The sequence below is a fragment of the Clinocottus analis genome, unplaced genomic scaffold, assembly GCF_023055335.1.
Source record: "Clinocottus analis isolate CAN_PGR_092001 unplaced genomic scaffold, fCliAna1.0.p SCAF_25, whole genome shotgun sequence".
Classification (NCBI taxonomy): domain Eukaryota; kingdom Metazoa; phylum Chordata; class Actinopteri; order Perciformes; family Cottidae; genus Clinocottus; species Clinocottus analis.
In genome coordinates this window covers 6,735,470-6,760,000 of record NW_027175987.1, presented here as the reverse complement: position 1 = coordinate 6,760,000, position 24,531 = coordinate 6,735,470, and the positions used below count along the sequence as shown (strand labels likewise).

Here is a 24,531-nt window from a genome sequence, read left to right as displayed (position 1 = left end):
TTTTGTGTCACCTTATGTGCACCTAAAGGTTCAAAAAACAATAAACAGCCAACCCCGTTCAGAGATGAGGAGAGAATTAAATCAGTCCCTCGGTCGTTATTTATTTGCCTGTTTGGGAGAGGCGCGCTGGAGGCAGCGAGACATCCGTTACTGATCACACTGGTTTGGTCGTCAGCTAGTTGCAACAAGTTGTCTCGACTGCCATTCTGTGAGATGCATATTGTGATTGGCTGGGTGTTTTTTTTGTACCTACAAGGGCCTGACATCAGCTGCTCCATGATGCCAGAGCCAAAGGAAACCGCGCAGGGTTGTGCAAGGGCCACAGGGCCAGTTTCAGTTTTCACAATATGTCTGTTGATCACTGGGATTTCAGGGCGGAACTGAACTGGAAACGACTGGAAGGGGCACTCAGATCTTTACAACATAAAAAACACTTACGGTTGGATAAGACTTGTATATTCAAAAGCTTATACCAAAATAAAAGTACAAAAGTAGTGTCAAAGATATGTATTCAAAGTAAAAGTATTCTACTATGGAGTAAAGTCATCCCTGTAACTGTCAGATGTTTAATTTACAAAATATTACTCTGCAAAGGAAAGTTTCCCTCTAAAAACTAATGCGGAGGTAGGAGCAGAATGAAAAATAAATACTCTCGGTAATATACAAATCCTACGTCAGTAGAGCATTTGAGTAAATGTACTGCGTTACATTCCCCGCTGCAGGTCGGTCTGATCACATTGACTCATGAGTCGGTTACCAGATCAGAAGGCAGCAGCACATGGGAGGCATTCCGGTAGGAAGGCTTTGCGACCAACATGGCGCAAGACGGTTTCCAAAGTACTGTCCATTACACAAAAACAATAGTACATTCTTTTGTGAGTACGTGTATTTCATATGTTTTGGAGTGGCATGAACTTTAATACCGTCAGTAGTGCGCTTGCACAATAAGAGATGGATTTCGTAATAAGTTGATTGTGGTACTTGGTAACGTTAGTGGAATTGAGACATGCTATTTAGCATTAATTGTAAATCTGTTGGATGATATTTTCCACTAAAGCACTCATTTTTTAACTTTAAGTTAGACTTAATTTTTCTGAACTGAGGCCAACTGCTTGTTTTCGACCCGAGGGCCCCAATGCTGGTTATCGGGCCCTGCAATCCAGCAGGTAATTCTAAAAACAGTAAGTACCTCTAGTCATCGATATAAACTGGGTCTATTTTTTTGTGTCACATAGAAACCATGCACCCTACAACATGAATATCGCATTCTGCAGCAATCTGCAGCAAACTGAAAAATATGTCATGCTTTCTCAAAATAATTGAGTCCAATGACTGATTTGAAAATGGATGCTGATTTTTTTCTTCATACGATTGAATTGTAAATATTTACTTATACAACAGAATAAATAGATTTAAATACATTTGTATCCCCTAATGCCAATAACCTGCGTTTTTCTATCTTTTTTTAATCAAAAGACAAATAATACGATTAATGTTTTTATAAACTTCGACTCATCGGCTTTGACCAATTTTCTGTAAAGAACATGAATCGAAACCCATTTTCAATGAGCACACACTGTACACAACCCCTCTTTGGCCACCAGTGGCGCAGTGGAGCAGTTTGGGTTTGCCCGGCTCCCTCCCTCCTCTCCCCCTCCTCTCCCCCTCCTCTCCCTCTCCTCTGCTCCGTCTCTTCCTGCTTCCTGCTTCCGGCTTCAGTCACAGGGCGAGCAGAGTATCAACAACATGGATTTATGCAGCTCTCTCCGTTGTTTGGACGTTACGCGAAACAATACATAATTTAAATGAATAAATCATTTAAATGAATAACAATGACCTGAAATGTAAAGAGAATTAGTGTTGACATGTTCTTGTTCACTTGAAAGCTGTAAAGTTAGTCGTGTTTCTTCAGTATTGTTTAAGCTTCATTGGAATCACGTGAACGTGCATAGACGTGCACGCTGAGTAACTTTACTTCAATGTTTATCTAGTAGTAGTAGTAGTAGTAGTAGTAGTAGTAGTAGTAGTAGTAGTAGCAGCAGCAGCAGCAGTAGTAGTAGTAGTAGTAGTAGTAGTAGTAGTAATAGTAGTAGTAGTAGTTGTAGCAGCAGTCGTAGCAGTAGTAGTAGTATTAGCAGTAGCAGTAGTTTATCGTCATGCACAGTAACTGCTCCACACGTATCTGACAGAACGAGTTACTAATAAGGTACCAGTTAGTTATCAGATTAAGGTTATCATGCAACATACACCTAGTTAATAACTGATGGTGCGTTATTATTGATTAAACTACCAGCAGCAGATCAAAACGAGTATTACTTAACGTTAGTTTTGATGCTAAACTTTCAAACTTTACTTGAGTCATTTATTTGACTGCAGTACTTGTTAAAGTGTATTTATACCATGTAAACAAAGCAACAAAAAAGCATTTATACATATATTTGTTTGACATATTAGTGTTGTGTTTGTGTGTCACTATGGGCTCTGTGTTCAGTGTTTACTGTCCCTGTTGTGATTAATACATATCTTTCATGGATTAATGTCTACATGTCTTATTAATATGTGAACCATCAATTCTATTATTATTATTGTTTTACTGAAGTACAAGATCTGTATACTTTCTTCACCACTGTTAAATCAGAGAATGTGATAAAGTATTGTATTGTATATTACATATATCATCATATGCCATGTCTGTAGATGAACTGAAATCCAGGCGTTTCTTCATGAGACTCTTCAGAGATGTGGGACAGCAGGAGGATGACTCTTCATGTGAAGAAACACTGTGCTGCAGCAATGAAGATGCTCCACCTCCAGAAGAACAAGCCCAGCTCCACCTCTAGAAGAAGCTGCATCACCTCTGGCTCCTCTCTGATGACACAAGCATCACTTGCTCCTGCCGAAGCCAGGGTGAGCCTGCTGTCCTATTTGTTTAGACTGAAAGATGTCATACACACTTCCACTATACACACTTCCATCATATTAGAGAGAATTTGATTCCTATAAGCCCAAAAACAAAAAGATATGTATTTAATGACATTGTAATTCTTGTCTGTTTGCATCAGTGATGGAGGTGAAGACAAAGAGAGTGATGCAGAGCATCTCTCTTTGCAGGCAGCATGTGCAGAGCTGTGAGTAAACATGTGGTGTCTTTTATTTCTTTGTTTCTAGATGAAGATTCTAAATTATTTACAATTTAGCTAATTTGCTATTGATTGTGTTTGTATCATCATCATCATCTACGACATGGTTTGGAACAGAAAGAGGTTTTTAATCCAAGACGTGCTGCCGTCGACCGACAACACTGGACCATGAGCTCTTCTCCCACATGAAGCATGACTTCATCATCCCGTCTCATGTTGACATGTTCTGGTCATGTGTGTGTCCTGCTGTTCTACCTCTCGTCCTCGTGACTATGACTTGATCCCAGCTGTGATGAGGTATGTATCAGTCCTTTTATTTATATATATATATATATATATATATATATATATATATATATATATATATATATATATATATACACACACACACACACACACACACACACACACACACACACACATACACACACGTGAAACTGCTGTGTTACTATCAGCTGATGGCATGTGTCTGAAGTGTGTTTTAGTGTCATGCTGCTTCCTCTGCAGAGATTAAATGACTGGCTACTGAATATTAACCATTCCAACATAAACATATGTGTATGAGTAGAGTTGATTCTTTATATTACAATGTTAGAAACCATCTGTTTCATTGGATTAAGCTGAGCAAGGCAGGTGAAGTAAAGATACTTTCTGCCTTCACTAACAGTGTTTGTGTATTCAGAATCGGAACCATTTATTTGCCAGGTATCTTACACAAACAAAGAATTTGTCTTGGCGGGTGGTGCACACATTAGACAAACAACACAATCTCACGTAGAGTCTCACAACAAAGTAGCAGCTCCTCTGTCCAGAGAGGCGACTGTCGCAGTGCCTGGTTGTATTTTAAAGCACCAATATCCTTTGACACAATTTTATAACTTTAATGTGAAAATACAGTTGTGCCGGTCCCTGGCGCTAATCATGCAGGTGTGCTTCTGTCATCAGATTACAGGATGCAGAGCACTTGGTCTGGTGCAAAAGTGCAAAAACGGCGGCTAGCAATTGGCAACCTACCCGAGACTATGGCCGTGCTCCTGAGCAATTGCTACATTGACGACCGGGTGTCCTGCAGCACAGGGGCCCCACAAGGAACCGTTCTGGCTCCATTCCTCTCCTTCATGTACACTTCGGACTTTAAACACATGAAATGAATAAAAAGTACTTTATTAAATTAAATTAAATTATTTTGTCATAGTAGCAGCATCCCACACTTACAGACATCAAATGAAATAAACTAAACTAAACACACAAAATAAAATAAAAAAGAACAGGGATAACAGATATATACAAAAATAAAAATAAAATAAAAAAATGTAAACAAATGAATATATATACCTGTGGTATATATATATATATATATATATATATATATATATATATATATATATATATATATATATATATAACAAATAACTGCATCTTGCTGCACACGTTGAAGGATCGAAGCTTTCTCAGGAAAAAGAGTCGACTCATCCCCTTCTTGTAGACAGCGTTGATGTTGGCCTTCCAGTTCAGTCGGCTGTCGATGGAGACACCCAGGTACTTGTACTCCTCCACCATGTCTACGTCCTCTCCCAGGATGCTCAGAGGTCTAAGAGCTGTCGTCTTCCTCCTGAAGTCAACCACCATCTCTCTGGTCTTGCTCACGTTCAGAAGCAGGTGATTCTCGCCGGCCCACTCCAAAAAGTCACGCATCACTGCCCTGTACTCCTCCTCCTGTCCATCCTTAATACACCCGACCACTGCAGAGTCATCAGAGTACTTCTGCAGATGGATTGTAAAATCCTATTTGGGTGTTCACTTCAACAACAAACTGGACTGGATTGACCACGCACACACACTTTTTACAAAGGGACAGAGCAGATTCTAACTGTGAAAAAGGAGTTAGTTTCTCTTCATTGTTACGTCAGACTGTACACCAGATGTTTTACGGTTGACCCTTAACCTATGACCTGTTGTCTTGGTTTCCACAGAAACAGAGATAGTCTTTGTAGGATGCTTCTTGTCTCGTGAGAATCTGCCCGATACAATTAGAAACCCCACAAGGCCAAGGTGTGTCTGTGGCTCTATCTTTGGTTTATCAAAACAGTGATGTGCAATATTGTACAGACGAGACTATATGTGCACGACTTCCTCTTTGGTGCACACTGCACTCATCACTTTTCACTGCCACTCAGATCAACTGAGCTACTGCACACCGACACACATGTGCAGAGAAAGTGTTTCCCATGTGTAGAAACTCATGTCAAAGTAATGTGAGCCTGCCCTCTTTATTAACACGTACATTACCTGGAATGAAGACCAGCATGTAGCGCAGCCTGCGGAGTGACCAGCAGGGGGCGACAGCAGACTGTCTGTCATACTTACAGAATATTGACTGAGTATCACGTTTACACAAACTTTCATCTCATAATTTAAATATCTTGTAATGACTCAAATGTTTCATTGATCTATTTAGGCCGACAGTATGTACCTGACAATACTCTTTGAGCCAGACAAGTTAGTTTCTATGAATTTCTTTATTTTGTTATGCCTCTTCAGTGTTGGTAAATTCTATAAATTCATTTTGAAATAAGCTACAGCAGTGTTATGAACATGATAACAATGATAAGTTCCCACATTGTTTCTCTTTTATTTATATATTTATATACATATATACATACATAAATCTATACACATATACATATATATACACACACACACACACACACACACACACATATATACACACACACACACACATATATATACACACACATTTTCAGGTCACATCTTGTTCCCTTGCACCTACTGTATGTATCATCACCTTCTGTTCTGGTACCCAATCAGTAAAGATTACAATTGTTTGAGTTCATTTGAATACAATTGCGAAGAATTACACTGCATTGGCTATTCATTTTATTTATATCAACATGTAACATTTCAAATATCAATACTTAACAGTAATTACAGTAATGCCTTCGGGTCAAATGGAAATCAAAAAGATAGACAAACTTTTAATTATCAAATATATTATGATATTGTTTCTCATATAAAGACATCTCGAAAGACATTCAGTAAATAAACTGTATAATACTCTACATACAGGTTACATGAGCATACTGTATTATATGTGACAAATTAAATACTTTAAAACATTCAGAATGATTATTTCTCGTTCAGCCTGAACCGTCAGTCTCCTCTTTGATTTCTGAGCAGATGAAACAGCTGCTAACAGCTTCTTGTGTGTGAGAAGCTTATTGAACCCACCAGCACAGAAGAAGTCGATGGAGGCAAACTACGCCATCTGTGCTGGTGGGCACGGGATGGTCCTCATCCTCTTGGCTGGTTGCGCTGGAATGGAGGGGACAGCATCATTAACCCACAGAACACACTTCTTCAACAGTTTCTTCCCTGCCACAGTCAGACATGTCAGTTATTTTACACATCCTTCAACAGTTTTGTTCTGCCATCAAACACTACCTCACTTTACTCACGTGCAATATGTGTGATGTATATTTTATGTGAAAAAATAAGTGCAAGAGGAAGTAACAGAGCAGCTGTTAGTGCCAAAATCCTTTCGCCCTACTGTGTTACAACTGGCCCATACACACCTGCTTGGAGCCCATCGAGGAGTGGAAAAGACTAAAGATAGGATTCTTCAGAGGTTCTTTTAGCCAGGCATTCACAAGGAAGTTTGCAGTGCCGGTTGGTCATTCCAAAAGCCCCAATTTTAGAAACGTTGGGCAGTCCAAAATTAGTAAGTCCTATTCTACTTAATATTTCATCTTTAAGGGCCTCAAAGTCATTGATTATTGTGCTATCCTAATCTTGAAAAGCCTTCTGTGACTAACCGGACAGGAACAGACAGCAAAGATACCAACCAACTGGTCTTCTGGCTATTTTTCTCTGGTTGCCGCATTTTCAAACGCATGAAGATAGGCTTCTGGATCATCGGTGGGTCCCATTTTAGGGATAAAAAAAAAATCACTTGCCCGGTTCAGAGGTCTTGCATTTTAAAGCTGACTCCTCTGTTGCTGGAGTTCCTCCTTCAACATGTTGGCTTTTCTTTGCTCCTCCACCAGGGCCCGGTTTGTCTCCAACTGGAGCTTGGTGCCTTGCGCCAGCAGCTGTAGCATTTCCTCCATTGCGTTGTCACGGGTTCTCAATTGTGCAAAACAAATGGTCAAATCACTGATGGACATTCGCTCTCACCCCTCTTTGGTATTCTCCACCACTGTGATGTCTTAAGAGGTTGGGATTGTGAGGTGTGGGTACACAGATCAAGAAGACATGCAATGGTTTCTTTAACTCAAAGGTCTGTATTCACATTCTTCTTAACAAAAGGTAAACTTAACTCCAACAAAACCTTGTTGTACAAAACAAACATAAGTACTTCAGTTTTCTCCTGGTTCAATGTCTTTAATGTAATGTAAGAACTCCTTTTCCTCTCCTGCGCTCCTGTCCTTCGTTCACCCTGCACCAGCTCCTTTCAGGGTCATCAGCCTCATCCCTTTCAGCTGTGCAGCAGCCTTGGCCTGCCTGCACTGAGTGGGAATTGTAGTTTTTTACCCTCGATGTCCCGCTGGTTGTAGTCCCTGCTGCAACCACCGGGAGGGAATGTACCTTTCATTAATCACCATTCCTCTTATGACATCACAATACATACATACATACATACATACATACATACACACAGACATCACAATACATACATACATACATACATACATACATACATACATACATACATACATACACACAGACACACACACCTAGTACATACGTACACACATACATACACATACATACATACACACACGCACGCACATGCACATACATTGGGGCATCTGAGGCTCAGTGTAGAGCTGGGTCGTCCTTCACTCAGAGGATTGTTGGTTCAAACCCTCGCTCTGCTTGCCCATATTATTGTGTCCTTTTCATGGACCGGTGCAAGAAGTGGGGTTGTGCAGAGGCCGTGCTGCTTTCAATAAAACAAACAGTTGATAACTTACATGTAGTTGTGCCTGCGATGTGTAAATGTTGTATGAATGTTAATCAGTTCTGATGGACAGGTAGCCCCTGTCATCAGTGTGAGAATGGGGGTGAATTGGTGAATGATGATAAAGTGCTTTGAGTGGTCAGAAGACGATAAAAGTGATATACTTTACTCACTCACTTAAACCAATGTTGCAAGAATTGTTCCAGCTGAAAAAGGGTTGGCATGATCCTATATGCTAATCTTATACAGACCAGTGTAAGAAATAATCAAAAGCAGTTCAATTGTTGGTTTTCCACATCTATTTGGACTTGGTTGTGCATTTTGCTCTGCAGGCTTTGACAGACACACGCTAAGAGCGTCTATCAAAGAAAACATTTCTGTCACACCAGGCTCAAGGCAACAGCTCGCTCTCCCAATAAATTATTCAGGCTCCTGTGCCACTGCATTTAGACATGGCAGAACAGAGCCGGGAGGCTGGGCAGAAACAATATCAAGCGCTCCTCCTGCTTTTTCCTGTAGTGGACGCTGGTACTTCTAAATAATCAAAGGCCACTTCCTTTTTTTTACGTTCCCATATAAAACTAAGCCTTGAGCTTGGCCCAATTTTAAAACCAGGGAGGACAAGTGTACCTAGGTTGCCTCATGATTCATGGCAGTGACATCATCCTTTGTTATCTGCTGTGTTTCCTGCACATCTATTGATCCGTCTCCATCACCTTTTTCTGCATGGTGTTGACCGACCCTTGCTATACGCTGCAAAACGGTATGATATTTCTGTGCACGCATTAGACTGTGAACTCTTAATGCTAATGAATTAAATAAAGCAATTGCATCAGATAAAAGTGGAGGAGAAGGGAGGGGGGCCCAAGAGAGATCTTGCACGTCAAGAAAATGTGTTCGAGAGGGAGGGAGCTAGAGAGAAAGAGTAGGCAATAGGAATGGTAGGGCTGAGCAAAGAGCAAGGTCACAAAACACAATTGCATTGTGTTTCACTCAGGCTGAAACTTGAGCGGCCAAAGTATCCTTCTACACGAGAGAGAGAGAGAGTTCCTGTTCACTGGCCTTTATTGCTGCTAAACCTCCTTTGTGCAATTGGACTCTGCATTTTATCTTCATACTTGCAAAAGAAAGAACAAAAACATAATTGGTGTACAATGGAAGAATATATGTTGCAATTCAGAATCCAGCTTTGCACTACAAAGTTCTTCCACTGTATGTCTTCAGATGGATGAGAGTGAGAAGAAAATGTATGGATGTGAACCTCTTCAGCCACCGACCTATTGCTGTTCCCGTAGTGTGGGTTAGGTCGCACACATGCACAGGGACACGTTGACAGTGAGGACCGGTCCTCTCATCTCTCCAATTGGCTAGTTGATTGTCTAAGAGCTTTGCTACAAGAACATCTGTCGAGGTGTTGCTTTGCGTCTCCGTCTGTTTACACTCGGTCCTTTATAGGTCTGACATTTACACAGGTTGCATGACAAACATGGATTCTTTTTTTCTCTGACTATAAAGAGCTCCCATTGTATGTAGATATGATTTTTCTTTTTTATGAACCCTCATTTTTGAATTACTCTGATACTTCCATTTTTGTGGGGGAAATGTAATACATAAAACTTTTTGCATTAGATATTCTACATGTTAGGCCATATATACACACATTTTGTAAATAATGAAATGAAAGATGTCTGAATTCCATGAATGGGACGTAGCCATCGTCATCAGTAACACCTGTACTTTACCTAGTATGCCACATCAAAATATCTTCTGTGAAAAAAAAAACCTACTGTGTATTTACCATGTACCATTTACCAGACTCTGAGATCAGCATCACTAACAGGCATGTTTCCATGGTGCAAAGACCTGCTTTGAGTTCATTTGTCTCCCCTCAGCTTGATGTCCCAGGCTTGACCTACTAAATACGATTCATAACAAGTGCGTTTTTTTGCTCCCAATTGTCCACTGTTTTCAAAAACAGCCTTGAAGTAAACTACGCTGTTTTACCCCTTTAGAACAAACTTGTATATCCCGGCTATATGACTATATCTGCTGTTTGTTTTGTTTTAAACTTTAAGTAAGATGTATTAACACAGACGTTTTGAATATATAAAGATGTTATAGGAGGGATACTAATCTTGCTGCCCATCGTTCCCCCCCTCTCACCCCCCCCCCCTCTCTCTCTCTCTCTCTCTCTCTCTCTCTCTCTCTCTCTCTCTCTCTCTCTCTCTCTCTCCACACTACTGCATTGATGCCGTTACCTCCCTCGTCGGTGATGTCACCGGCTCAGTGTAGCTCGAGCATCCTTACCAAAGGCAGACAATAGGGCCATTTTGACCGCTTTGGAGTGCGAAGAAACGGCCGAGCAACCCGACCAGTATCTCCTTCCTTTTCTTACCCACTGGCAAGGCAGGGCAGGGCAGGGCGGAGAGAGAGGGAGAGAGGGAGAGAGAGAGAGAGAGAGAGAGAGAGAGAGAGAGAGAGAGAGAGAGAGGGGGGAGGAGGTGGGTCGACTGGTACAAACACCGTCGGCGGTAGCCTCAGCCCTTCCCGTTTTCATGGAGAGGGGAGGCTGTTAGCAAGGGGCAGTGCCAGACCTGGAGGAGACCAGAGGAGGTGGAAGCAGCTCCGGAGCTGGATATTACAACAGACGTGCACGACAAAACGCGGTATCGACACAAGAGCACGACGTTATTGGCACTGCGGAGGTGAGGTTCACCTTTTTTTATTTGATTTTTTTTCTTCATTTTTGCTACTATAACGCAGGTTCAACGAGACATCCTTTATTTACTTAGTGTCAAATCTCCTGGGCAGAGACGAGCATAGGGTGCGGCCATTGAGGAGGATGTCAATGTCGGATAGATACTATGTGGAGACAACGTTACATTAAAGTCGCTCTGTAACACAATACAACCATGATGTTTTACAGCTTTTAATGTTATTTAATATAATATATTTCATTTCTATGAGCAGGACGACATGAATAAATGCCCCGTCATTGGGCAAAAGGCACTATCCAGTGTGTTGCTAGTCGGCTACAACTGCTCATTTAAGTGATGTTAGCTGATAACTGAAGCTCTCGAGATGACGCAAGTATTTATGAAGAAAGTATTTCACATAAACCAATTATCCGTCTTAGTCCAATATAGTATGAGTCTCGAGCCAGCTTTGACCTCAGGTGTAAGGCTTTACTATCATGCAAAAAAAGAGGAAAAAAAGAAGGCCATCAATTAAATCTGTTTTAATCAGAGATAAGGATAAATTGTATTACACTGTCGTCGTGCTGACATACACACCGGCATGGTTTATTACAGTAGCCTTTGTCGCCGGGAAGATGGTGGCCGCCCAGCTGAGCTGCATCATCAGCTGATTGGTCTGAGCATCTGTATGAGAAGATTATGAACATGGGTGTTGATGAGGGGCAGATTTTAAATCATCAGAGCTTAAAATATGATTTTTGAACACATCATATAGTCTGTAAAGATAGGTGAACATAAGACATGTTTCAAGCATCTGGATCTTCTTCCCTTCATGTCAAACATCAAAACAATATTGAATTTGATGTGAAATCTATCAAATCCAACTCGTCTTAATTGTATGTGTGGTTGCACCTTTAACGTCTACCAACAGTACCAATGCTAACTTGCATATGTCTCACAAATTAATGTGTTTCGGGGCCAGCTGTGGAGGGTGTACCAGGAAGCGGGGTGACACAGCAAAATTACAGCATTCAATCATAATGACGGACGTCTAAGTCACAAAGCATATCGGGACATCCAACATCATCCCAAATCTGGGGCATACATTAAGTCAAAGCAATGGCATTCTTTCTTATTGATAAATAGTATATAATGATAGCTATACATTATGATAGCTTCATAGTGTTTACAGTTGGACAGTGAATGCTACTTCTGTCATTTTGCTGACTGTTAAAGCTTATTGAAAAACACATTAAGTGATTGTAAATTGATCGCCACAGAAGATGATGAGTCACGGTTGCTCCTGATACACTTACGATGACATCACACGTTAAATTCCCCCAGTGATTGCATGTCCGTAATACGTCTTTTAGGGGACAAGTTGTTCATTAGGCCGAGCTGCTGAATAGAGCCAGACGCTGGATTTGTGGCTGGTTTCAGAGCCATTGTCACCCAGAGAAATAGCCTGACATTTAGCTGCTGCTGCACTTCTTTTGTTACTGCGAGCTTTATTATCCATGTCCTCTGGCTGTAGCTGACCATGCGTGGTCTTTTCATGTTACAGCAACACAGCCCGGCCCTCTTCAATTGTGCTCGTCACGTCAACCATATGGTCTCATGTTCTGTTCTTACAACTTACAACACAAATGTAAAAAAAAAGAATAAAAATGCCTTCCATTTCATGCCAAAAAGGTAGCATACGTCTGTTGCAGTATGTCATTTGCACACAAACTGATAAAACTTCGAATTGTATTGATTGAGATTGACTTTCTGCTTCCTTCTAGACCTGTGGGCCCCACACCTGGGCACTATAGAAGGCACCCTAAGGTGCTAGTAAGACAGCATCATGGCAGGGGCCTCTGTGAAGGTGGCGGTGCGTGTCCGCCCTTTCAACTCAAGAGAGATTGGAAAAGATAGCAAGTGCATCATTCAGATGTCTGGAAACACTACCAGTAAGTACTCTCCAGAAGATTCACCTTCACAATGTATATTCTGTGTTCTTGTTTTTATTGTCTTACGTTTATCCCAAGTCCTTTTTTAAACCCTGAAGGTGAAGGTTCAGGCATTTCTGAGCGCTCGCTGACCTTGACCTTTGAACGTGAGAGGTTTACTGAAAAGATAAATAGATCGTATGAGTGACTGTATAAATCTCCTGTGAACAAGCAGACCGGGTTCAAGACATGTAATATGAGCTGGAAATGTATAATATTGAAGATGTTTTTTATCCATCTATGCAGAAAATGTCAACCTTTTTGAGCTTACCACCAGATTGTCTAATCAAGAGGCAAATCTGAGCAGAGCAGTTATTTAAATATTATCACCGCGTCAGGAAGCCTATTGAGCGTTAAGCTTGAGGTGACGTTATCTCCGACATATTTCACCTGATATGTATTTAGGGCAAAGACTGTTATGTGTTTATTTGGCTAGATTAAATCACGTTTAAAAATGGCTCCCCATCAACATTTTCAAGATTAATCTTCTTCAATTCTGCCCCTAATTCAACTCTTTAATATGTATAATAGCAGATATATTTAAAAAAAAAAACTCATTACTTTGTTAACATGAAATACCCCATATACACATTTGTGTACTTGCCTCTCGCTACATTAGGTTTCCTGCACAAACCTACTGTATTTGTTTTTGCGGCCATTTGTTCTATGTGTTTCTTTAGGTATATAGTTTAGCACACCACATTCTTCGGGTTATCCGGTGCAGAGTGAGGAGACTGGAAAGATACTCGATATGTAGTCTGCTTAGGAAGGTAAAGCCGTTTGTCAATAATGGATGAGGCTTCCTGAAATATTTACCGTTTGTCCTAATTTAGCCATCTCCCCCATGTCATGGGTGACTAGACAAGCTGGGTGGCTTTTTTGGGGCGACTTGTTTTAACTGTGCAATTTGTTGCATTTTGTGATCGACTAAACACTTATAATCTTTAAATAAAACCTAAAAATATTGGTTTGTATGAAGTCCCTCCAGGATTTCACACCATGAGGGTGACTCCATTGTGTTGCCTTGGCAGAGATCTTCTTTTTTCCGTACTTTTTTTCTCCGAGTACTTTACTCTCAGCAGTGTCACCCACTAAAGTGTAAACTTAGCTGTAGTTGCAGTGTGGATACCACTGAAATGTCCTTGAAAAAAAGTCCTTTTTGACCTAATCTGTGAATTACAGATTTTCTAATCACACAAGGTGTGTATGTTGCTTTTAATTAAGCATGTTACCATGATAATCCGTATGGTGTTTGCTTGTTCTTCACTTCATGCTTATTCATTGCAATGTTCACTCACCCATTGTGTTGGTTTTAAGACCTCCTGAGAGAAGACAGACATTGTTGAACATGTAGGATAGATTACTCTTTCATGAAAATATAGGAAATATTGAGCTTCTGGTATTTTTGTTTTTCAGGAATGTAGGTTTTAATTATTATTATTACAAATTACAGTTAAATCAGAAAAAGTTATGATATCTAATATAAGTACCACAAGAATGTGCAAAAGATTTCCTCCTGACGTGCATCCAGTATTCAGTGAGCTCAAGGGCTTGATTCCCCAGAATATACATCACTTCTACAAACTGCGAAATTGCAGTTAGTGACATGTAAAAGAAACATTGCTCGGACATTTTGACACATAAGCAAACCCCCAACATTGATCACTTTAAAGACAGTAAGTTTTAGAGAGGCCTAAGTCACGATTTCGTTTCATCAATTTAACCTTAATATCTATAAATGAGTTTATCAATAATGTCAAGCGCTCTAGAAAATGCCTTGCTGGTCAGACCCGCACACAGCTTGCTCTTATTGAGTCTGCACGTCTTTCAGCAGAGCAGATTGTTCTCTTCCAAACCTATTCAATGGCTCTGGATGTGGACTGGAGGGTGTAAGCAGGCTGATGTCATGAAAAAGCCCATTGGTTGCAGTGTCTGAAGGGTATACAGAGGCAGGGTATAAATGCCCCCTTGTCTTTTTTGTAGTCTGAGCAGAGCAAAGGAAGAAGAAGAAGGAGTGGGTTTCTTTTTTGTGTGTGCGCCTCTCTGCTTTGTGCTCTCTGACACTCATGAGTGGGTCAATACCCCAGTTCCCACAAAGCAGGAGAATAGCAGTAATCTTGTTGTTTGAGAGATCCTTCCCTCCCACACTGGCCTTAATTAAGATGCAGGGGACAATCCTGAAGGAAAAGTGGGCCTCTCTTCAGAGGACTGTTGGGTGCATATAGAGACTTACATCTATGTTGCAGCAAAGTAGATGCATAATATCTCTGTACAGCTATCCAGATGTACTTTTGAAAATGTATGTTGTTGTGGTGTATATGTGTTTGAATGTAGAAACACATATTTCATTTATTTTGGGGGAAATCTGAGAGGATTCATGTTGCTTTTTTGAATTTTTATTACCTCTTGAGCATTAGGTTCCCTGCTCTGTAATGCTATTTGGGGCAGAGACTATGCCTCTTAATTTGTGCCTGAGGCTTCATAAAGTCCAACATAAAGCAGCAGACAACATACTACAAACAGACTGTGCTGCTGCTGAAAATAGTAGCATCTACGTGGCTCTCCTCCAGTCAGTGGGTTCACATCCCCTCAGACAGACCTGCTGACGCAGCCACATTTCCTCTCCTATTGACTGGGCCAGTTCACCCATGACGATCTGACCAGCATCACTCAGTCACAATTAAGAAGATAAACATGGAATGAGACATAATAAGATGCTGAAAATATGCTGTATAACAACACAAATTTAACCAGAGCAGACGAGGATAAAGATGAGCAGTGGTGTAGTTTTACAAAATACTGCTCGCATATACACAATATTTTATGTTTAACTTTTGCTGTATTTTATTTTATAAAATATTTTTTGAATAAGCATTTGTTGGATGGAGCCTGAGATTTAAGCGATTGCTTCTCTATAATTGTTGTACACATGACAGTAAAATACATGAACGAATACAGATACAAATTTACTAATCATACGCTATTTAATTGAGGATACATACACATAATAAATTCATATTTATTTTCAAAATTTAGATTTCTTTTGAGGGAGGGGGTGAATTAAAATCACTGAAACCCTATCTGTTAGAAAAATTCACTCAACCCCTTGGAGTAAAATCATTAAAACAGGAACATTTATTCGTTGAAAGGAATGAGCAGAGTCAGAAGTACAACATGATAGACAAATTGCATATCCAAGACTGCTCGAAGATCTCTCAAAGAACCACCTCGTAAATACACATCATGACCCACCAACAGAAACCCTCATGACGTCTTCGGCCTAATCTAGAACCTTTCCCCTCGCCCCGTAGAGCGGTTTGTGAAAAATGGTCATTTGATAACAAAGGAACTGCACGTTCTTAGAAACATACCGATTCCCCAGTCTCACTGCTATCAGGAGACATGTTGAGTTTGTGTGTAAGATTAAACAGAGACAGTAAGATGAGAAGTCTGAATATAACAGTGAAACTGTAAATGATTAGGCGTGAATAATTTTTTTCTTCCAACACTGTCATATCTTCAAAGAAACATACGTATATTTGAAAGTATAAATGTAAAAATATTTAAGTTGCACAATTCTTGCATTGTCATGTACAAAACAACATGGAGGTACAAAGTCATTTCGAAGCAAAAAATATCCTCAACATAAAAGGTTTTTATTTTTTTTAAATTATTAAAATCGATAGTTTGGGGTTTTGTATGACATGTCTTCAACATGTCAACATCGGTTGTGGAAAATTGTGATTGTGACATTTTACAAACCAAACAAATGATCAATCAAAGAAATAATTGGCAGATTATTTGATAATTAAAATAAATGTTAGTTGCAGCCATGCACCACGCCATGGTGGAATAAAATAACTTTCAATAAATTGACAGCTAACAATTATTGACAATGCTGTCAATAATTCACTATAGAACAGACTGCAAGATACTTGTCACAAATAATAGCGCATGTTTCCTTTTGTTTCAAATGGTCTAATGATGGAGGAATCTTTTGGATTGATCATATTTTAGGCATTAAAAAAAAAAATTTGGGAAGTTGTTCTAGCTTTTATGAATTGTTGCTACTTATTTTTACAGCGCACAAATCACATCACTGAGAGAGAGAGAAAAATTAGGCACGAAAAGCAGTAGCGTCGGTATGATGCTGATAAAAGTGTACATACTGTTGGTACGTGCATAGACTCCTGACCTCCTGTGTGTGAGGACACCGCCAAAAGAGAAATGATTTGCTGTTGTGTCCCATCTAATTATTTAGACCCTCCTCCCAACTCATGACATGCCTTCCAGACCTGGCGTCGTCTATAAACTCAACTCCTCCTGATTAAAAAGCGTTTCCATCATGAAAAGAGAAGACGGCCAGTAAAGGGGAGCGTGATGAAGATTGGAGACGTGCTCTTCGTGCTTAAAGTGCTGCTAAAACTGGCCTCAGGTGGAGATCACGCTGACACGCAAGCGGTGACCGCTGAGAACGTCACCAAAGCTACCAAGCGCAATTAAAAGAGGCAGGCCGGCCCCATGTCTCACGGTAACACTCCTACGCTCTACCAATCTCTGCCACTCTAAAGTAATTACCTTATCGGAAGAGTATGGTGTGTGTGTGGGGGGGATCGTCTTGGATGAATCATACTACAATCAGGGATGAGTAAGCAAAGAGAGGATGTTGGAATATATAGGCCCTGCTTCTGGGTAAAATCAGATCTTTCTTCTTGCTTTAAATTTCGAGGTTTGATAAAGTAATCACATGAGGACACAAACTATAATAACTAAATTTATTTGATGGCTTTCTTTTGTTGTAGAATCCACTTTTCATTAAACAGGGTCAGTGTGATTTACCAGGAAAACCAATGTTTCTTTCACGTTTTCACCCCGTTGCTGCTTGAGACCTTCTCCGACCTGAATTGATTGTCAGGCTGTAATGGATGTATAGATAAATATGTCTACAGAGGCTTTTTTTTTTTTTTACAAAGGGCCTTTCAAATGTAATTTTTTCATCAATGATGGGCCAGTGTGTGTTCATGCTGCATGTCATTAATGAAATATATGCAGTGTCTCTCGCAGTGAAATCATGGCCTAGGACCAGAGCACCTGTCCGGTCCGTCCTCGTCAACGAGTTGTTTTTCACCGACACCTGAAGGGAGTTTGTTCAGAATTGCAACTTGGACTCAAGGATGAACTCACTAGAACGTAGTCACAAAACACTTTTTTTGTGACCTTATCTGAAGAATTGATATGCCATATACGACAATGCAACACATGAGTCTTGATAGAATAAAATAATAAACTGATGACATCTTGTACAAACATGGAAGTAAACTGCAACACCACTGGCTGCTAATTCTAAATACAAGATATTTTAAGCAAGGTGCACTGTGATTCGCTGAGACCCCTTTGTTTCAGTGTCTCACCTGCATCACTACTGCACAGAATCTACATTTTCTTAGAAGAGTGGCTAGTGAGGACAGGTGCAAAGCCTCTGTTAAATATGGTTTTATTTAAGGACACTTTTTATTGTTCAATTTAAACAACTACACGGCCAAAGCTTACTTCCAGAATACATCTGGCTTTACTGGAACAGGTAGTAAATCACTGAAACTCAAATGCAAATATGAGTGGAGGGATTGATTGCCATTGCTTGATTAATGTTGGCTGTCCCTTCAGTTGTAAGTAGATATTTCGGTTTAACTGGCATATCTAGTAATGTCATCATGATGCCTCTGATGTCGTGATTGCAGGGACAATTTGTGGTAGTGCACAGTGCACAGCAGAGGAAATGAGCAGTTCGGAAATTATTTCTCGCTAATTAATGAAATGGATTCTGTGGCTTCGTTTAGCAGCAGACCTCATTGATTTCCTGATGATTGCGAGCGCTGAACTCAGATAAGTCTTCTAGAGAACACGGCCACGTCATCCCTGGTACACCAGGCCTCGTCTTTTCGTCACGAGCCCGAAACCGGAAACCCACGTCAGCCACACTGGCCCATATATCACGTCTGGACACACAGGCGCTGTTTAGAAAGGAAATAAGCGTGTGTACACTGACTTGAGAGTGGACCGTGCCCCGGGCCGCTTCCTCTATTATTGACCACGTGCATTAGCGGAGAAAATGGTGCCCGGAGCTCCGGGAGCACGGAGGAAGCATTTTCATAGCTGGCGTGCCTAGACCACATCAGATATATTGTTCTTGTGAGAGCACAAGACCATGTGATGGAGTATTCATATTCATTTCAATATTTGATTCCAGTACTTGTGTTTGACAGCTAACAAACAATAAATCAACATTCATTTATCTGATATTTTGCCTTTTTAAGTACACAATGCGTATTTCTAAAAGGTCTCTAAGTCATGAAAATAAACACACAGTAGGCTCCAGCACCCCATCACACATGCTTTATTTGTTTCTAAAAGCACTTTCCTGCAAAACTTTCATTGCTGAATTTAAACATCAGGAAAAGAAAGAAGTGATGAAATATACATCATTAATAGATCAAAAAGTCTATGTCTGTTCACTTTCAGACATTTCAGGCATTGTTTTGTCGGATTCATGATAACATAACTAACAGATGAAGTGAACCAGATAAAGATGTGTGTCATCATGATGGAGCGTTGGTGGTCCTCACTGACACTGGGATGCAAATCACCCACACCAGAATATGACAATTAGAATAATATTGGTTATTAATTGATGCTGAATGGGAAAATTATATTTTCCTGTCGGAGTAGAAAGACTCATTTTGATTTGTGCTCAACAGACCAACCTGTGACTTACTAGACTAATACTTCAAATTAAGTCATCTGACAGTCTGGAATAAATTTATATTACCAGATCCACTAAGGTAGAATCTTTCTGAAAGCTCACAAAGCCCGAGAAAGTGCCGCTCAGGGCTGACGCTTGTTTCACACCGACGCCATAGAAAGATGAGCTGAGCCTGACTAGTCTGAGCTGTCCTAAAATGGCCTCTGCGAGGTAACGATTTGGCCTTCTAATCTGACACCTCCATCAGCCCAAACTCTACATTTGACAAGAGCAAGTAAGAATATAGTTCAATACTTTATTGCCATGTCAACACAGTTGATGGGGAATTTTCCTCAGTACATTTGTTTTATATTGCTTGTTCCTTTGTACTTGTATAGACGTTTGTGCGTCTGAGTTCAAGTATGGAACAGCAGTGTGTTGTTCTGAAGCGAGATAGTCCTTCACCTAAAATCCTACCAGAGGGGAGGGATTTGAAAAAGGCACAGCAAAATAGTTAATTTTTTTATCCAACAAGTTTGTGTTTAGGTTTGTAATTAGTGTTGCAGCCTCACACAGCCACCAGCAGGCCAGTGGAACAGCATCACTGAAGATGTATCATGAACCTGGCTTTATCCAATGTTCAGATTTCTGCCTTAGAAATGGATGCACTATGGCACATATTTAATAATATGATATTGCGTCATTTGCTATTGTAAATGTATATTTTCAGAAAACTTAAATAACTTTCTCCATGTAAGTTATAAACTTGGGACTTGTGTGTTTTGTAATATCTATTAACTTAAATGTTTCCCCTCTTTACCACCAGTGTCTGTTCTCAGTGTGGTCAACAAGACTGATCAAGTAAAAACTTTTTTTTCTCAGAGTTCAGTGTTCTTTTTCAAAAACTCCTGCACGGTTTCTTGTCCCCCAACATCTGCTTCTGTCGTGCAGAGGCCCAAACACTACCTGTGACTGTTGATTCAGAAAGAGGAGGCGACTCAGGCCTTCCTGGTTCTATTAGCACAACACGACACAGCTCAGATACGGTTTCACGTTGGCCGGCTCTCGCCCTCCCCTTGACTCGTGTTCCTTGTCTTTCAGCCATCGTCAACCCCAAGCAGACCAAAGACAACAAGAGCTTCAACTTTGATTACTCCTACTGGTCCCACACCTCGGTAACTCTCTGTGCACCCCCACAGCGTGAATGTAGTACTGACACCCTGACAAAGACACACATGTGCATCACTGTGGACCGCTTTATGTATGTGGCCCCAATCCAATATATTTTATATTTGGATTAGAATATATTTATACATCTAACCATGTAGCTCATTTTCTGGTAGCTAAATTATTAAATAGTCAGTATTAAATAACCACATTGTAAAGCCTTTTATATTCTTGTGAATTAAATACTTGACAAATACAATTTTGCTTAGTATTTTATCACTTAATTAAGAACTTTTGTGCAAATTGAACCTAACAATCAGTCTCTTTATAAAATTATAAAGAGAAAAAAAAAAGTAATTCACTGTTTCCATGAAAATACAGTTTTCATCAGATTAAGACAATAGTCTGTTTTAACATAATTTGAAATCTGTGCTTGTTATTCAAGGTTTACACAACTTTATATTTGATTTCATCACAATACGATTCCACTGAAAGATGATAAATGGTCATATTAACTTATTGCCCAGCCCTAACTTCATTGTTTGTCAGTTTTATGAGAAAGTTTAATATTTAAGTGGCTGATTATTGATTTCTGTCTGCAGCCAGAGGACATCAATTATGCCTCTCAGGTGCAAGTGTACAAAGACATCGGAGAGGAAATGTTGCTGCACGCCTTTGAGGGATACAACGTCTGCATCTTTGCTTACGGCCAGACGGGCTCTGGCAAGTCCTACACCATGATGGGGAAACAGGATGTCAAGGATCAACAAGGGATCATTCCTCTGGTACAGACTTACTGTGATTAATGGACCAGTGCTGATGATACATTTAAAGGAGAGATGAGTTTGAACGTCTAAGATGTGACAATTGTGCAAGTAACGTTCATAATTTGTTCTTCTTCCAGCTGTGTGAAGATCTTTTCACCAAGTTCAATGACAATGCAGGCAACAGCATGTCTTATTCTGTAGAGGTGAGCCTGAAATTCACAACCATGATGTCATGATGTTCATCATTATTCTCACACTAACTAACAGAGGAGATTTATCGTTCGAGCTTGTTTCCGTCTGCAATCCCTGGGCATATAGACACTCATGCAGTTAATATGGGTAATATAATGTTTCTCAACAGGTAAGCTACATGGAAATCTACTGTGAACGTGTGAGGGATTTACTGAACCCCAAAAACAAAGGGAACCTGCGCGTTCGAGAACATCCTCTCATGGGACCTTATGTGGAGGACCTGTCTAAGTTGGCTGTCACCTCTTACAATGACATCCAGGACCTGATGGACTCCGGCAACAAGGCCAGGTGATATAGCTGTTCTTCTTAATATGGTAATATGGTAAAATATACCATATATGGTTCTGTTCACCCCAAAATTGAGAATACATATAGTCCTATTATATTGGCGACATGGCAGACATCGCTTCGAACGATATCTCCTACACTCTGCAACTCACACCTAAAAAAATCTAGTCCTAAAAAGCATTACAGGTAGGAGCAGAAATCTGTTTTTGAATGGAGATGAACTTTCCTTTTAAGGCATGAATCACAAATACATTTAAGACATTTCTGATGAAGTAGAGGAGATGAGAGATTGCAGCTGTGCTAACAATGAAAAGCTAAAGCTCTTTATAATGTACATTGAGGTTCAACTAAATTTGTATGTTCTATCTATTTGCACTTTAAATCCTGATTACTAATGTTGTTGGACCAAGAGTAGAAATAGCAGGACTAGTAATTTGCTCTGCGATAGTAAGAGACTAATTTTCCTTGTTGGACAAAAGTGGAGGAAACCAACAGCTGATGTGAGCGTCTTCCTTGTGTCCACAGGACTGTGGCTGCCACCAACATGAATGAGACGAGCAGCCGCTCGCATGCCGTCTTCAACATCATATTCACCCAGAAACGCCACGATGCCGATACTGAAAACACCTCCGAGAAGGTCGAGTTTTATCCCATCCTGACTGCATGTATTTACTATTGAGGCGCTGCCACTGCTTATCAATGAGCTGATCGATGACACTGATTTAAATCTTGTCGTGAATTGGAAATCAATGACAGCTTGAAGGTCGTACTGTAATCATAAGGTTATGTTGTGCGGATGTTTTTTTAATGAGACCCGTGTCCTGAAAAAAGATGAATCACTTTAGGGGTCGTTTTTTGTCGTCAGCTAATATGTTGTTTATGGAACATAGTCCATTTGTTGGATGGTCTGTCGCAGGTCAGCAAGATAAGTTTGGTGGATTTGGCTGGCAGCGAGAGGGCAGACTCTACTGGAGCCAAAGGGACTCGTCTTAAGGTGAAATGTTTCCCTCAAATGCATTTTGGATAATTAAACACAGATATGAAAACACATTTCCGGTCAGAATATGCCTTTAATAATAATAATAATAATAATAATATGTGAATTATTATTACAACAGTGAATCAATGTTTACTTTAATACCATTTGTCTGCTCGATCACAGGAAGGAGCAAACATCAACAAATCTTTGACTACACTGGGGAAAGTCATCTCAGCTTTGGCCGAAGTGGTACGTATCATATCTGCATGCAGTATATCGTGAGATAAAGCAAATATTATGAAGGATACACATTTACATTTTACTGTCTACTTCATTTCAGGACTCTGGGTTGAATAAGGTAATTTGTTTGACTTTTTTAAATTGTTATTCATTTATTTCTTGTTTTTTCTTCACCCAAATGCCTACAAACACATTGATTTCTTTTAATTTGGTGTTTTAATTTGATACACAGAATAAAAAGAAGAAGAAGGTGGAAAATCACATCCCCTACAGAGATTCAGTTTTGACCTGGTTACTGAGAGAAAACTTGGGTACGAGCACAACATTTTTTTGCTCCCAGTGATCCATTAGTCCTTGACAAACTGAAACCAAAATGTTTGCCTTCATTCTGTCAGGTGGGAACTCTCGTACTGCGATGGTAGCTGCCCTGAGTCCAGCTGACATCAACTACGATGAGACCCTCAGCACACTCAGGTAGAGAACACATTTTCTGCTGTGTCTTTTTCTTCATCCCTCTCAGCTGCTCAGTGTGGCTTTGGGGGACATTGAGACCAACGTGTTGCGTAATACACGTTTTCCCTCAGTGGCTCGCATGAGCTGCACCTGCAGTGCAAGGCTGCAGAATCCTGTCTTAACCCACACCTGTGTCACATGCTCAATGAACCCATCCCTCATGATCGCAGGTACGCAGACCGTGCCAAACAGATCCGCTGCAACGCCGTGATCAACGAGGATCCCAGCAACCGGTTGGTGCGTGAGCTAAAGGAGGAGGTGTCCCGTCTGAAAGACCTCCTTTGCTCTCAGGGCCTGGGTGACATCATTGACAGTAAGGAATCATCTGTTTGGTTCACATGAGCATTACCGCCATCTCTAGATTCCAATTTTAAACGTGTTTTTTTATTCTCAATGACACACTATCAGTCTCACGTCAGCTCACACGGCTAACTTCACTACACTTTTACACAACACTTCCATTGTGTGTGCTGATAGAACATGAAATAAATTAGGAGCCAGTGCAGCAAAATCGATGGGAAGACGACGTGAATACAGATGAACAGCAACTGGTTCTCTTTAGACTGCAGTTGGGGTTGCAGCGCAGTTCACGCCTTGATGCTGTGTCAAAAAAACAGGCAGGGTGGGAAACTGTGTGGATAGGGTTTCAAGCATTACATTCTGGAGCTAGCATGTCAAGCTAGCTAAAATTATCATGCAATAATAATGAAGGTGTGGAGTTTCTAAATGTAAGATCTAGCTATTTTGTTCAAATCCCAGTGAATGTGACTTGTCTGCT

The 24,531-nt window shown here is 40.3% G+C and overlaps 1 protein-coding gene and 1 long non-coding RNA gene across 29 annotated transcripts in view; both read left to right on the top strand.

Moving 5' to 3' along the window:
- Positions 1-2,703: 2,703 nt before the first annotated feature.
- LOC137794748 (uncharacterized) lies at positions 2,704-4,399 on the top strand. The gene is made up of 4 exons (XR_011078330.1): positions 2,704-2,907; positions 3,063-3,128; positions 3,258-3,437; positions 4,086-4,399. It is a non-coding gene; the product is annotated as an uncharacterized lncRNA (long non-coding RNA).
- Positions 4,400-10,406: 6,007 nt separating this feature from the next.
- The window catches only part of kif1aa (kinesin family member 1Aa), a 39,622-nt gene continuing 25,497 nt past the window's right edge, over positions 10,407-24,531 (top strand). For all 28 annotated transcript variants that reach the window (XM_068591656.1, XM_068591657.1, XM_068591655.1 and 25 more), the window contains exons 1-13: positions 10,407-10,826; positions 12,602-12,769; positions 20,649-20,722; positions 21,317-21,499; positions 21,619-21,684; positions 21,843-22,021; positions 22,547-22,658; positions 22,938-23,015; positions 23,184-23,249; positions 23,341-23,358; positions 23,473-23,551; positions 23,636-23,714; positions 23,924-24,066. In XM_068591656.1, coding sequence (XP_068447757.1) covers positions 12,664-12,769; positions 20,649-20,722; positions 21,317-21,499; positions 21,619-21,684; positions 21,843-22,021; positions 22,547-22,658; positions 22,938-23,015; positions 23,184-23,249; positions 23,341-23,358; positions 23,473-23,551; positions 23,636-23,714; positions 23,924-24,066 — 1,183 coding nt within the window. In that variant the 5' untranslated portion in view covers positions 10,407-10,826; positions 12,602-12,663. The remainder of the gene's footprint in view (positions 10,827-12,601; positions 12,770-20,648; positions 20,723-21,316; positions 21,500-21,618; positions 21,685-21,842; positions 22,022-22,546; positions 22,659-22,937; positions 23,016-23,183; positions 23,250-23,340; positions 23,359-23,472; positions 23,552-23,635; positions 23,715-23,923; positions 24,067-24,531) is intronic.